General features: G+C 41.6%; 1 protein-coding gene across 23 annotated transcripts in view; it reads left to right on the top strand.

The window, feature by feature from the left end:
- Zcwpw2 (zinc finger CW-type and PWWP domain containing 2) overlaps positions 1-15,793 on the top strand; it is a 144,876-nt gene that overhangs the window by 19,885 nt on the left and 109,198 nt on the right. For 17 of the 23 annotated variants that reach the window (NR_190985.1, XR_015626964.1, XR_015626963.1 and 14 more), the window contains 2 exon segments: positions 1,366-1,745; positions 9,661-9,820. Coding sequence is in view for 18 of the 23 variants with exons in the window: in NM_001430700.1 (NP_001417629.1) it covers positions 1,438-1,745; positions 9,661-9,820 (468 nt within the window). In the remaining 5 variants the exon portion in view is untranslated. 23 annotated transcript variants of the gene reach the window in all.

Genomic DNA, 15,793 nt, shown 5'->3' with positions numbered 1-15,793 from the left:
GACACAACGAACATATACCACGGAGAATTTAAAGCATGCATAGGAAATAAAAACAAATGAAAATGCAGCTAATAAAAAGTTTAAATGCAAACCACTGTAATCGCTGGCTAACTAAGCTGCAGGGGCTCAAGTCAGGGGCATGATGAAAGGACATGAGTGAGGAGGAGGAGATCTGGTTACTGTGGGGATTGAAGGTCGGTTTGCATGGTGCCAGTGTTTGGATGGTAGTGTTGTGCTGATCCATCACTGTTGGAGACCACAGTCTTTCTTACATTTGTTTATTTAGTTACTTAGTGTGCATACATGTGTACAAATGTGTATATGTGTGAGCACGCATATGTTATGGCATGTATGTGGAAAACTTATGGAATCAGTTCTTTCTCTCCTTTCACCATATGAGTTCTAAGGATCAAACTTACGTGGTCGGTTTTGGCAGCAGGTGTCTTTACCAACTGCTGTTTTGCCAGCCCCCACATCTCTTTTCTTAAAAAATAGATTATTGTGAAATACATTGTCAACAATAATTTTGTCTGTATTTTAGTTATGTTCTTAGTGTATATTTCAGTGTCTTTGCTGATGCTGAACTTGGGGAGCTTTGATATACAGCTCTGTTCATGTATGTGGACTCCTCATATGAAGCCTGAGAAGAGACTCCATTAGTGAGATGGTGGCAGGCCTTCCTAAGGAAGAGGCTGCTCTTCTGGCTTCTAAGTAATTAAGTTTCATGATGTGAAGCATTTGCTCCATTTGGCTTTCCTCATTTTTAGAAGAACAGGACGATGCACGATGCTGTCCGTGTGTTCTAGAGCAGTGCACGATGCTGTCCGTCCATCTACAGACCACGGAGCTCAGAGCCCAGCTGTGCATTTAAACCTCAGCTCTACAGGGTACCAGCCGCGGGCTTAAAATGCTTTGCTTAGCTTCAGTTTCCTTGGCAAAATGGGTAAATATGAGCTGTGTGTGAGGCTTTGCGACCTGATATGTAGTAGCTCTGTGTGTGTGATGCCCATCCTAGCACCCAGGAGGCTTGGGCAAAGGCATGGAGAGTTTTAGGCCAGCCTGGGCTACAGCATAGGCTGACTCAAAAACAGCAAGCGATACCTTGTACATAATGAGTGTCAGGAGTAGACACTGCTGAACTAGACTCTCCGCAGGGGCACACTTGCCCGGTCTGTAGTTTCAGAGCCCTTGTCGTTAGGGTTGTTTACATGTCTGATGTGTTGTTGCTGCTTGTAAGGAGAACACATCGTGTCAGACACATCTCTGCCAGAGGCATAGGATTGGGCAGAAAATATAAAAGAAATTCTTCATGTGTTTGAAATTATATCTTGTACCCTTGAGTCTGTATTATTTTTTATTTTCCAGATTTGATTCACTTCTGAGAAACAAAACAAAGACAAAGCGAAGTCAAATGAAATAAAGCAGCAAGTTAGCTGAATGGTCAGTGCCACCAGCCCAATGGACCCGGCCCTGGGGAGCAGCGAGTTTGTGAACACAATGTGGGTACAGTGTGAGAATGAAAGCTGCTTGAAGTGGAGGCTGCTGTCCCCTGCGGCTGCAGCCAGGGTGGACCTGGGTGAGCCCTGGTTCTGCTCCATGAATGCTGACTCCAGCTACAACAGCTGTGCGGCTTCTGAGCAGGACTTCCCTGAAGAATCGCAGCTCCTCGAAAGTGGGTATAAGATCGTCTACTCACAGCTTCCTCTCGGAAGCCTGGTTCTGGTAAAACTGCAGAACTGGCCAAGGTAGGAATTTATTTATTGCTTATTCCTTATTAATTAATCATTACATAATTACTGATTTCTTTAATATTTTATATTACATTTACTTATGTGCCTGCATGCTTGAGAGCCTGTGTATATGTGTGTGTGTGTGTGTGTGCACGTGTGTGCTGTGTGTGTGTGTGTGTGTGTGTGTTTCTGTTTATCTCTGTGTTTCAGTAAATACAATACCAAGAGCTTCTGCTGAGCTACATGCTCAGCCCTTTGCTTTATATTTGGAGTATCTTTGTCTATTTATCTATTTGTTCTCTCTGTATTTTAGAGGAAATTCTGATATGCTCGTATGTGCAATAGGTGATCCAGTCAATATGTAGACTGAGGTTCTTGTTTTCGCACTACTTTGCACTGAATTATGTTGAACACTGCCATAGCTCCTATCACCTTAGAATGACCATATGAGGATGCAGGGCCTTTAAAGAAGTGATCGATTGCAAATGAGACACATTAGGGTTTGCCTTCATCCAGTTGGCATTCTTATAAGACGGATTTAGGGATGCACATGCAGAATGGAAAGTCTGTGTGAAAATGCAGTCGAGAGGTGGCCTCTACACTTGCCAGATAACGCCTACAATAAACCTCAGATAGGCTGCTATATACACCAAAATAGGATCAATAATTACAACTCCCTATGAGACCTAGGCATATTAGTGTCTGTGAGAGGATAAAAGGCGAGTATGAGCAGCACAGAGGTCCTCTGACACGTTTGAGAAATGAGAATTCAAGACAGCGGCAAGCTTTTCTGGGGGCATCCAGCAGCCGAACTGAGGGCAACAGATGCAACTACCACAGGGCACCCGGAGACGAGGAAGCTGGGCCTACAGTGAGAAGCTTTGGAGCAGCCGAGGCAACTGTGAGGAGAAGTGTTTGCCCACCTCGCCCTCGGTGCTGAGGCAGGAGCACTTCTCTGGGCTCTGAGACCAGGTCAGGCTAACCGCACAGCAAATAACTGACTTCTCCAGCCTCCTCTGTCTCCGCACGTCACAGGAGAAGCTAATACTAGCCTAGTGTGAGGCAGAAACGCTAAAGATTTTGAAAGGTTGCCACAGAAGAATGATTTCCAAAGTATTCTCAAAATATTAGATTGTACTCAAGATTTCAAGTCAAGCTAACAAATAAAAAAATAGTGTAGATAATAGTGTTGTGTGTTGTGTGTAAACTAGAAAAAAATCAAAACAGTGAATAAAGATTTGGGGAAAGTTTAATGAAAACCTTTTTAATACTTCAAAACTAAATGCTAAATTGCAAGGAATAAAAAACAACCAGTGCTTTCTGAAAAATAAAATATGTCAAGAAAAAAATTAAAAATTTAAAGGACCAAAAGATGAAAACGAGTTCAAGAAAGAAAATACCAAAGATAGAAACAGTCGTCTAGGTAACATCGAGTCCTGGAGTAAAAAGCCAAAGCCACATGATAAGACAGTGCAAGTAAGTGCCTTACTTCTAGAAAGTTCAACTATAATCTGAGATTTATACACTGACGATACATAGTATATACTTAGAAAAACTCAACCAAGAATGCCAAACTCTGAAATATAATAAAGCTACATAAATTAAATGAAAAATACTTTAAGCATCTATGAAATAATTAAGATCCTCAAATAGTTATCATTTACAAACATACTTCTAAATAACTTATTTCAATAAAGACTTAGCAACTATTTCAAGATGAACAATAAAATACTGTGCATCTGTTTATCACCGTTCTTAAAAAAATGTAGCTTTGTTTAAATTAAGGGGGAAAAATAAGAAAGAGACCAGAAGAAACAAACCGTTCCTACTCCGGTCTTGCATTACTAGCCTACAGAAGTTGCAGAAAGTGAGATTCTCTTGCGTCATTCTTCAGGTCTATAATATTTTGTTATAACAGCCATAAGAAACTCATATACTCACTGTCTTAACGAATGGGTGCCCTTTGTGCCCTTTTTAAATGAGGGCTTTTCTGGGGACCAAATGTGACAGTATTGTAAAAGTTATTATTCTCTCCCATATTAGCAGATCTCCCCCAGATTAATAATTAGCACAAACATTAATGGAGTGTGTACCGGAACTGCTGGCCTGAAGTCAAACAGCCTCCTAGCGGGGAGTGAGGATGACTGTAGGAAAGACAGAAAGAAAGAGACAAGAGTTAGAATCGGGACGACTGTCCAGTGACTACTACAGCCTTTTTATACCCCATAGTGCCCTGGGAAGCAAAAGCACAAGCTAGCAGAAACAATGACCGACGTCCATAGGATATCTGTTCCCATCCGGAGGCCCCTCGCCTTGAGCCTCAAGTGTATCTCCTCTTATCACTCCATGCCGCAGTGGGCCAGGAAACGTGCCTGCCTTCTGAGCCTCTTGCCAGGTCACAAACCTGTTCTGTGTTGACCCTGCCTAGCAGGCAAAATGGTGCCAACAGTTATGGAAGATCCAGCATTTTAAGGGGCGTGTAACATGAACATTTCCGGAAGTTGTCAAAGACAGATTTATAGTTCTCTATTTTTCATCTCTAAAGCAAACATTTTGAAAGCAGAGTTGAAAATGCATTTTGAAAGCAATTCCTAAAAGGGAAATTTGATGTTTCAGTAACTGTAATTCAGGATATGAATTTGCTTTTATCAATCATTATATCTGAAAAACAAAGTTTCATTAGGAATTAGTAACTGAGGCAAAGGACTTAAACTTTCATATGAAAAGTATTTTAAACCAGTTCCTAAGTTATCTCTAGTGTGTGACTGCTGCTGTGGCCATGCCTGACACAGCTGCACCCTCGCTCCTTGGAGAAGTTGACTGCCTGTCACTTCCTTCTCCTTCATGAGCTAAGCTGAGCACAAATTTAAATTTTAATCAAGAAACTGAAATCTATGTGCATTGTTTCTTCAGTGACACAAAGGTAGAGAATGATAATAACAAGACAAATTACAATAGTACAATGTAAAGATAGAATCAACCCAGAAGAAAAGTCAAATATTGGATCTTAATTAAGCAGTGCTCTAGACGCTGAAGCAGAAAGACAGCTGCTGCCTGCAGAGAACTTAGCGGCACAGCTCTGACTGGGCAGATTTTCATTACAGGCAGCTCCTCAGATCAGAAGCTCTAGCGGGTCAGCATTTACAGGTACTGCTGCTCGAACGAGTTGACTCAAGAAGGTTAAAGAGAAATTTATGTAGAATCTAGGAATGCTTATTTAATTTTTGTATAATAAAAACAAACAGGTCTCAAGAGAGTAGTTCTCTGTTGATATCATAATTAGTTTTCTTCCACATTGTGGCACACCACACACCCAAGAGCCTGTAAAGGCACACACACAGCCTCTTGCTAAACAAAGGGGAGATACTTCTAAACCACTGTTGTCAGCTGACCTGTTACTCTGCATAGATAGTCATATTAGCTTCCAAGGGTTCCTAGCACACGTGAGCTGCCTTACATAACACGGGTGTGCTTTCCACAGGCGCAAGTCCTGAGAGCAGGTATCGCATAGCTAATTTCATTCAAGGCTCTCTCCTTGATTTACAGATGGCCACCTTCTTGCCATGTTCCTTTGCTCAGCATGTCTGTGTCCTGATCTCTCCCATGAGACAGGTTATCTTGGACAGAGTCTGTCCTAGTGAGCTGGGTTTTAACTGAGTTACCTGTTGCTGTTGTTGTTTTGAGATAGGCCCTCAAGTAGTTGAACTGGCCTTGGAGTCCATCTTCCTGCCTCTATTCCTGACTGCAGGGATCCACACACACAACTCTGTGTCCAGCTCTCTCAGTCATTCCCTTAGCTGTCTTTTCGGTTTTCAACATCTACATTTGGCAGGAGACAGTTAAAGCCCTGTGATGATGACAGACTTTTAATTCTCAAAACAAAAATGTACAAACCACACATTTATTTGAACTTCCTAACACATGAGGAATCATAGCAAGAACTTGATGCCATCAGAAAGGCCGAGAGCTGCAGGTTCAAGTGAGAGCCTGGGTTTCTTCACTTGACGGCCATTGACTCTCCCACTTCACACTGCTGGCTGCGCAGAACTGGGCAGGTGTGCGGTTCAGTGTTGCAGCGTTAACTGTGCATAATCTATAGAGCTTGAGCTGTGAACTGTTGTCCAAGTGCTGCCAGGACTCCCTATCATGGGATCCTCACTTGATTTCTGCCTTTTCTTCCTGCTGTAGTTCCAGAGTGCTGGGCCAGCTGTTGGGATGTTGGTAAAATTATTTAAAACTTAATTAAAATTGGGCATGCCTGTACACCTGTAGTCCTAGCACTCTAGATGATGGGGCAGGAGGATCATTTGAGGCTAGATGGGATAATTAATGTATGTGTATAAAATTTTTGCTCTGGATAAAATATGGATTGAATCCCAACACAGTGTTTCAAGCCAACAATCTATATTTTGCCACTTAAATACAAAATAATAATTTTAATTTCAGAGGTGCAGTTTTGTAAAATAATCAATTTATTTATGTAAGGTAAAATATGAATTAGAAAATGTTGATTTAGTAATAGGATAAACAGGATACATGGCAGTAATTAGCATGTTATATCTGAAAGCCAAAAGTAGCCTTTCTGAGACAGACTTACCTACATCCTGATCGGTGTTAGGACCTGGAGGCAGGCCTTGTTCTGTGCTTCAGTTTAAGGCAGCAGTGTTTTCCACTGCTTGATTGGGTAATGGAGAAAGACTTTTTCATATTTTAGTAACTTTACCTTTGACTGTGTTGCAACTTCAGATTTATCACAGAGCAGGCAGTCTGGAGAAGCCAAGTGGTGGTCCTACTCCTGTGTGATGATCATATTGGACATATGTCCACCCTACACCACACCTACACCATACCTACACCACACCTACACCACACCTACACACCTACACCACACCTACACACCTACACCACACCTACACACCTACACCACACCTACACCACACCTACACCACACCTACACCACACCTACACCACACCTACACCACACCTACACACCTACACCACACCTACACCACACCTACACCACACCTACACCACACCTACACCACACCTACACACCTACACCACACCTACACACCTACACCACACCTACACACCTACACCACACCTACACACCTACACACCCTACACCACAGCTCTGTACGTTACACACCCTACACCATACCATACACACCCTAAACCACAGCCCACATCCGTCAGAGGCCATTTAGAGTGAGAACCAGTAGGGAATGTTTAGCATTCCTTGTTTAACAAGAGGCTGTGTGTGTGCCTTTACAGGCTCTTAGGTGTGTGGTTTGCCACAATGTGGAAGAAAACTAATTATGATATCAACAGAGAACTACTCTCTTGAGACCTGTTTGTTTTTATTATACAAAAATTAAATAAGCATTCCTAGATTCTACATAAATTTCTCTTTAACCTTCTTGAGTCAACTCGTTCGAGCAGCAGTACCTGTAAATGCTGACCGCTAGAGCTTCTGATCTGAGGAGCTGCCTGTAATGAAAATCTGCCCAGTCAGAGCTGTGCCGCTAAGTTCTGCTGCTAACCAGTACTTGCTGTGAGGCTAAGTACTCCGTCTCTGATGTAACCATGGTGTAGGCATTCTTTCAGAGTTGAGTATGGACTCTGTGGCTCTCTTGCTTGTGGGCCTGTTTGTGACCCATGTCCTTTGATCAAGAAGACCTCTTTTGAATTATGTCTTACCAAGTGTCTTCTTGAAAAACTAAACTGAACTAAAACAAAACAGCAGCAGCAGCAAAAACTTTCTTCTTGAAAGTTCTGTCTGTAAAACCCCGTTTTCTTGTTTAATAAAGAAGACGACAGTTTCCCACCTCATCAGATTGATGCGAGGTTAGTGGTGATGGCAGGTGCCCCAGAATCCTCTGGGAGCCGGTTAACTTGCCCAGGACTCTATTCTCTCCTCTGCCAGTTCTATCCCGGAGCCCAGGTCAGGACGAAGGAGTTCACAGTTGCCAAGCCTACTCTGCTTTGTTCTATTGTAGCATTAAATAAAAGTTTGAAATTACTTTAAAAATATTGAACAAATGCATTATTTGAAACGGTCGGTTTTCTTAGTGCTAAAGTTCTTTGTTTGAGACATGATCTCACTATGTAGCCAGGCTGGCTTGGAACTGGATGTAGATCAGGCTAGCCCCACCCTCACAGAGACCGCCCGCCTCTACCGTGCCAATGCCTGTATGTCCCAGTCTAAGTCTGTTTCCACTTATACCACAGTCAGGATGTTTGAGATGACTGTGGCTGTGTGTCTTTTCATTTTCACCTTTCCTTATAGAATCCAATACATCAAATAAATGGAGTGGGTGTGACTCGGGACTTCTCTCTAATTTCTGGTTGGGTCTCCACATGGGATATTGTTTTCAGGTTTTGCTTAGCAATATTGTCATGGAGCTCAGCTTTGAGCTGTTGATGTGGAAAAGAAAAAGCAGAAGCTGGAGAGATGGCTTAGCAATTAGCAGTGTTATACATATCTATATTAAAAAGTGATAGTTAAAAGAAAAATATAAATTAGACAGAAAGTAGAAAAATAGAAAGCTACCTAATTGGGAATTGGAGGTCTATAGAGGTTTCTGCCACAATAAACACATCTTTTTTGTTTAAATTTTATTTTATGTGTGTGGATGTTTTTGTCTATGCACCACCTTTGTGCCTGGTGTCTGGAGGCCAGGAGAGGGCTCAGATCCTCTGGAACTGCAGTCACAGGTGGTCATGAGCTGCTATGTGGGTGCTGGGAGTTGAACCCATCACCCCTCCAGCCTCTAAACATATTCAAATATTTTAAATAAAAATTTACTTAAGTTCTGAAATTTTTGTAGCAGATTAATGGCTTGTAACTGGAGTGATGAAGAGGAGGGAACAGTTTAGAAAGGCGGAGCCAATGTCCTGTTTCTCTGTAGTTGGCAAAGTTATCACTGTTTGAGCTCTGAGGGTTGTCTGCCTATCAATCTATCCGCTATCTGTTTGCCTACAACTATAGCTATACATTCTTCATCTCTCTTACCATTTATTGTTAGCTATCATTGCTTTATAGCTGTCGTTTGTTATCTAAACATCTATCACTTACCTATAAGCTGTCAAGTGTGTCTGTCCAGCATATCATCTGTCTCTCAACCACCTATCATCTACCTCTCACCGACCACCTGCCATCCATGTGTCATGTCTGTTGTCTACAGTGCCTACCTACCCACCTCCTACTACCTATTGTCTGTCTGTCTGCCTATCATTTACATACCTACCTACCTATGTATCTGTCATCTATCATCTATCTATCTACCTATCTATCATCTATCTATCTATCTATCTATCTATCTATCTATCTGCCTACCTACCTGTCTACCTACTTCCTATCTGTCAGTTGGCCTGTCTGTCTATCATTTACATACCTACCTACCTACCTATGTATCTGTCATCTATCATCTATCTACCTATCTATCATCTATCTATCTGTCTGTCTGTCTATCTATCTATCTATCTATCTATCTATCTATCTATCTATCTATCTATCTATGTATCTATCTACCCACCCACCCATGCACACAGCATTCTCTCACTTTGGCAGAAGCCATGTCAGTGGTTAGTATTCTGGTAATTAATCATTTTTCTTGGCTAGAGTTAACTCTGCAGAGAATCCAATGTATCTTTTACCCCTCTTTGCCTGTCAGTGGTGTTTCTTATGGATTCTGGGTATCATTTCTTTTAGTTTTTTTCATCTTGTCTATAACAATATCAAGACATTTTATTGTTACAAAGATGCAATTTATCACTTGCTTATTATCTTTGAAAAGTGTAAGTAGGAATGAATTTATGTTTGCAGAAATCATTAAAATTCAAAGAAATAAGTTCAACATTTGATTGTGATAAATGTATCAATAGCTTCATTTTTAACATAATAAAATTTATTTTAATTCTTTTCAAGTTGGCCAGGAATCCTTTGTCCTGATCCTTTCAAAGGGAACTATGTAACCTATGACCGGGATGGAAATGTTGATAAGTATTACATAGAGTTTCTGGGCCACCCCCGCTCAACAGCATGGATAAGCGCAGCGTTCGTTGGACATTTTAGCCTCACGTTAAAGGTAGGTGCAGTACCACGAAACTTCATCCTTTCTCTGGTTTCTTTTCGTCACTGTCAATTCTTATTTCAGGTTTAACATGTATTTACATCTGCATTTATAGAGCAGTCATACATAGTGTGCTTTAAATCGAAACATGAGTATTTTAAGGAAATCATGGGTATGAAATAGCTGTGGGGTTTAACAGCTTTTCTCTGCCAATGGCAATGCAGTGAAAATCAAATAAAGAACGCACCTTTGACATGGTCTTAAGATTGTCATTTTTAAATTCTCCCAAGCCTCTAAGTGTCAGCATCAGTCACAGAAAATTAATTATGGAGCACAACAAGCTTTTCAAATTTCAAACAGGGGTTTTCATTACACTGACTCCATTAGTATCTTTTCACTCTTTTAAACCTTAGCTCACATATTCCAGCGAATTAGTTATCAGATTCTCAGGCCGGGGATGCACAAGGCAAGCTGGACCTGGACCCACAGAGCAGCCATCGTGAGCATAGGCTGTCTGTGCTGAAAGCCACCCTGGAGTCTTTCGTCTGCGCACCATGCTGTCATTAAAACCCGTGTCAAACATAGTCGGCACCGTGAAGACTGATACCTTCCACTCAGTTTTGATATACTTTATTTTTTTTAATAGTGAGAAGATGTATTCAGGTGCAAATCTCAGTATGTGTATAGATAAAGCACATAGTTCAATCACATTGGTAATTTAAGATCGTTTTAAGTGGATTTGCTTTATTTTGGCACATGTAGCTTTAAAACGTTTAGTTCAAACGCTGTTAGAAGGTAACCCTGGCAGACCACCTCTTCATGTTAGCCAACCCCACCACCTCAGGGTGAGCCCTGTTCTCCCCTTAGACCGCTGTGCTGGTGAACCACAGAACCACAGACAGTACAACTGCTTCTCTTTGTCCTCTCCTTCCTCCTAAGGAGTGGGAACCCAGCTGCTCATGAAGCTGGGGACATTAAGGTTATATTGACAAAAGTCAAAATGTATTCTGTTATCTGAATCTAGAATATCCTCCATGTTTGAATTTTATCAGGGTTGTCTTACCACTGTTCCCTGGGGAAAGGAAAAGATCAGATAGAGAAGATGGCCAAGCTCAGGAGTCAGGAGATACACGTTTGTGTTTGGAACTTACTGAAGGTTTCGGCTCCGGTAGATGCACACAGGCCTGAGAGACTGTGGGTATTGCACAGGGCTCTGCTGCTGCCGCCCTTCACTCCTATTTCTAGCCTGTTCTCGTGCCTTTGCAGCCGAGAGAATGAGGATGCCTTCTCGGGGTCTCTACGTCACTAAATGAAGTTTCTCAAATTGAGCTACTGTATGCCAGACTGTCCTCCTGTGCCAGCCTCCCCCGCTCTTGGTTATCTAGAGTTAGCTCACTAGGACAGGGAGCTGAGGGATGACAGGAGCTTGTTGCTTCAGTTGCTCAGAAAATAATGCAAGGAGATGGATTTAGGGAAGGCTGACGGGCATATGAGGAGTTGGTTGAACATGATTAACTTCAGAGTAGGAATGGCTGACATTTTCCCATGTTTTGGAGACAGAGATGATAGTGACCCCAGCCTACAGTTTTATTGCCCAGATTTCCTGGGAAATTAATGCTGTGTGGTCCTCTGCACCCTGGAGCTCCTGTATTGTACTACCTTATAAGGGACGCAAGACCATACAGGCTTTCCTAAATTTTTCAGGGCAGGGGAGGAAGAACCTAAGTCCTACAAGCATACGATCAGTTTTCTCTAACTCCAGGTGAAAAATTCCAGCAGTAGACCATCTGTCTATGCTGACAGGAGCTTACCTCACAGCTTAGTTTAAAGGGTAATTAAATATTTTTAGAATTCCTGTAAACTATGGACTATACATGTTGTACTATCTATATACTATGAGACAGAAATACAGACTGTCTAGAATTATTCTTATATGCATTTGTGTGAACATTAATTTTTCTAGTTTACAAAATGAAAAGTATTCTCCCTTTCATTCAGTCACAATTGTTTGGTTTTAAGTTTTTGGAATAGTTATTTTTACCTGACTTACTTGTTTATGGGTCTGCTGACCGAATTTCACTGTCTCTACACAAAGGTAGCAGGTTTTCCTTACCAATAATTATTACACTTAGCGATTGTTACACTGAGATATACTCCAAAAAGGGTCGAAGGCAATGCAGAGTTAGGTCAGGGCATGCATAGGCTCTCCAGGGCACAGAGGACCAAAGCATCATTAGTTCTCTGGAAATCTCTGAAATCTGGGCAATAAAACTGTAACTTGGAGACACTATCTTCTCTATCTCCAAAGTACTGGACAATGTCAGCCATTCCTAGTTTAGAGTGTAGACTTGGAATTTATTCTAGAATGTTCATACCTGCCCTTTATCACTATCTGTAAGGACACCTAATTTACTCTAGAGTGTAATTTACTCTAGAGTGTTCATACCTGCCCTTTATTACTATCTGTAAAGACACCTAATTTACTCTAGAGTGTAATTTACTCTAGAGTGTTCATGCCTACCCTTTATTACTATCTGTAAAGACACCTAATTTACTCTAGAGTGTAATTTACTCTAGAGTGTTCATGCCTCCCCTTTATCACTATCTGTAAGGACACCTAAACCAACTCCTCCCCTGGTAAAGAACATTCGCTTCTCTTAGGTGTTCAGGGATAAGGGTCTGTGATAATGGACCAGGAGACATTCAGGATCTGATTTTACCTGGACACTAACTGAAGTGGCAGATCTGCCCAGTGTAACTAGTGTTGAGCCCATGGGTAGTAAAGGCCTGCAACTCTCAGGGAAGGCTTGGGCTATGTATAGTTCATTTCAGTCAACTTGAGGATTTAGTGCAGGAGCAGCTTCCAGACCCCCACCTATCCCTGTGTCAGGCAGTGGTCACAGTTCCTGGAGAAACTTACACAGCCCTCAAAATAAGCTGACCAAAAGGCCCCTGTCCCCCGTGCCCTGGGGATGTTTACTCCCAGGAGTCCAAGTGATTACCAGGTCACATACAAAGAAGGACGGGCAAGTGAGTTGCCGGCTTCCTTCCCTCTTGCAGGCTCCTTTCCCCTCAGCCAAAGTGGCTCCCAGTGTGGCAAGAGATTGAAACACTTTCTTCCTCATCTTTGATCACCTTTTTTTCTCTTTATGGGGACCTGACATTAAAGATAAGAAGACTAAGACTCTAGAGAGTGACTGCGTCTGCAAGGGGAAATAGAGGACTGTGGGTAGTTCTTACAGAACTAAAGGAAGATAATTATGAAATGTCATAGGAGGCATGCATGGAAATATCAGTAAGGAGACAGAAACCCAGGAGTAAACACAGATTATCACTCTCTGTGTACGCATGTGTGTTTGTGCATGTGTACGTGACGCTGCTGTCTGAACCCGCATCCTCAAGCTTGATTTCAGAATGTTCTACCATTGAATTGTGCTCCCTGCCCACAAAAGGAAATCCAGAAACAGACACATTCAATAACTAAATAAAACATTTATTTTAGGGAGCTAGAAGCAGATTTCAGAAAGCAGTAAAACAACAAAACAAAACCAAAAAACCAGTAAGTAGGCGTTTCAGAAGCACAAGAGAGATGGGACCAAAGAGCATCTAAAAAAAATAATGTCCCCAAGCTATGTAAATGGGATGGGAGACATGCATCTAGCTATGCAGAAAACTCAACTAGGATGAGCACAGTGGCTAGGAGGCGGCCATAGCTTCAATGGCAGGGAGAGGCTGGATGCAGCGGGTATCACAGGGTCAGTAAGAGTCAGCAGCTTCCCATCAGAAACTCTCTGGACCAACACAGTATGTGACGACATATTCAAATTACTGAAAGAAAAAACTGTCAATAAAGAAGCTTAGTCTGACAAAACCGTCCTTCAAAATTGACAGATGCAAAGGCATTCCCAGATAGTGAAGCCGAGAGAGCTCGTTGTCACGAAATCTGCTCTGCATGAAATATAGGAACCTGTGGGGTGAATTGAAGGACCCTAGACAAAACCGTGGAGCCTAGTGAAGACATAATAAGACTCTCAATTAAACACATGAGAAAATATAAAAGGCAGTATTGTAACAATATCTTGTAACTTCATTTTTATATGCTAGATGAATTGAGATTGATACTTTAAAATATTTTTGAGTCAGGTATCATTATAGATTTTTATTTACATTTTTATGTGCAGAAAAGACTAACTGAATTAAAATTAGTTCATACTGTAGACTGAAATAAAAACATAATTTTATACCATCAAGAGCTGAAAGGATTGGCGTAGAACTATTGAAGAAGTGAAACTTTGTTTATTGTCAAAGATAGGCTGTTGTAAATTAACCTCAGGTTACAAACTCAGGTTTTTTTTTTTGTTTTTTTTTTCTGGAGCTGGGGACTGAACCCAGGGCCTTGCGCTCCCTAGGCAAGCGCTCTACCGCTGAGCTAAATCCCCAACCCACAAACTCAGGTTTTAAAAGTATTTATTTTTATTTTATGTTTCTGAGTAATTTATCTGTGTGTATATAAGGGCACAGTATGGGTATTTCATGCCCATGGAGGCCAGAAGAGGGTCCTGGAAACCCTGGAACTGGAGTTAAGGATGCTGTGATGTGGGTACTGGGAACTGAATCCAGGTTCTCTAGAAAAGCGACAAGTGCCCTTAATGCTTGAGACATCACTCCAGATCCCATGATTCAGGGTTTAAATCTAATTTTCCTGTTTATCACATAGGAAACAGCTACAAAGGTAAATGCAGACTAGCCGGGGTAGATGTTCAGCAGTGTATGTCTGTATCCTGTGCTCTAGGGCTTCCTACTCGCTTGTTGCCGAGATTTGTTGCATCAGTGTTGATAGGGAGCATTTGCCAGAATTATTCATTATACCCAAATAGGATTACTCCAGAATGCAAAGATGTATCCACTATGAGAATCCATCAGGGCAGTATACAAAATTAGCAGGATGTAGGAAAAACATAATTTCAATCAATGCAGAAAAAGCATTTGGCAAGGTTCCACACCCTTCATGATAAAAGCACTCACCAATGAAGGAGACTGCCTCCATATAGCAAAGTCATGTATGAAACCCTGTAGTGTAAGCATCCTGCCCCCTGACCACAGACTGAAGACTGTCCCTGCAAGGTCAGGAACAAGATGCAGGTGTCCTTTCTGCCACTTCTAGTTAACTTACTCTTCCAGAGGAAAGAAATCACAAACATCAAAATTGCAAAGAAGCAAGGGAAATCATGTCTATTCACAGAGAGTATGAAATTCTTATGTATTCCCAAGATACACACACACACACACACACACACACACACACACACACACACACACACACATGCACACATGTTAGAATTAATAAACATGAATTAAGCTGAGCACAGGACACACAGTCACCATCTGAATGTCTTTTGCATTGCTCTCACTAACTTGAATAAGCTGAGGGGAGGTCGTTCTAACAGCATCAGAGGACAGTAGTCATTGCTGTGGTTCATGAGTACTTCCCAGTTCTCTGCCTTTCACTTGTACCCTTGAGAGTGTCATTTTAAATACTTATTTAATACACATAATTTTAAATTATGCATATGTGTGTGCCTATGTGTGGGTATGTGCAATTGATTCCAGCACCCAAAAGGCCAGAAGAGGGCATAGGATTCCCTGAAGTTGAACTTATAGGAAGTTGTGAGCCACTCTGTAAGGATTCTGGGAATAAAACTCAGGTATTTGCAAGAGTAGCAAATGCTTTTTTTTTTTTTTTTTGGAGCTGAGGACCGAACCCCAGGGCCTTGCGCTTTCTAGGCAAGCGCTCTACCACTGAGCTAAATCCCCAGCCCGTAGCAAATGCTTTTAATGTCTGAGTCATCTCTCCAGCCCTTGGAATTGTTTAAAAGATTCTTTTTGTTACTTTTATTTGTGGTGTGTCTGTGTGAGTGTCCATAGAACCTAGAAGAGTACATTGGATCTCTTGGGTGTGAGAACAAAACTTACAGTTATTTCTTTCCT

This window comes from Rattus norvegicus, chromosome 8 (assembly GCF_021556685.1).
Source record: "Rattus norvegicus strain SHRSP/BbbUtx chromosome 8, alternate assembly SHRSP_T2T, whole genome shotgun sequence".
In the NCBI taxonomy this organism is placed as follows: Eukaryota; Metazoa; Chordata; class Mammalia; order Rodentia; family Muridae; genus Rattus; species Rattus norvegicus.
Note: the sequence above shows the minus strand (reverse complement) of the source record. Positions and strands in the feature narration are given on the sequence as shown.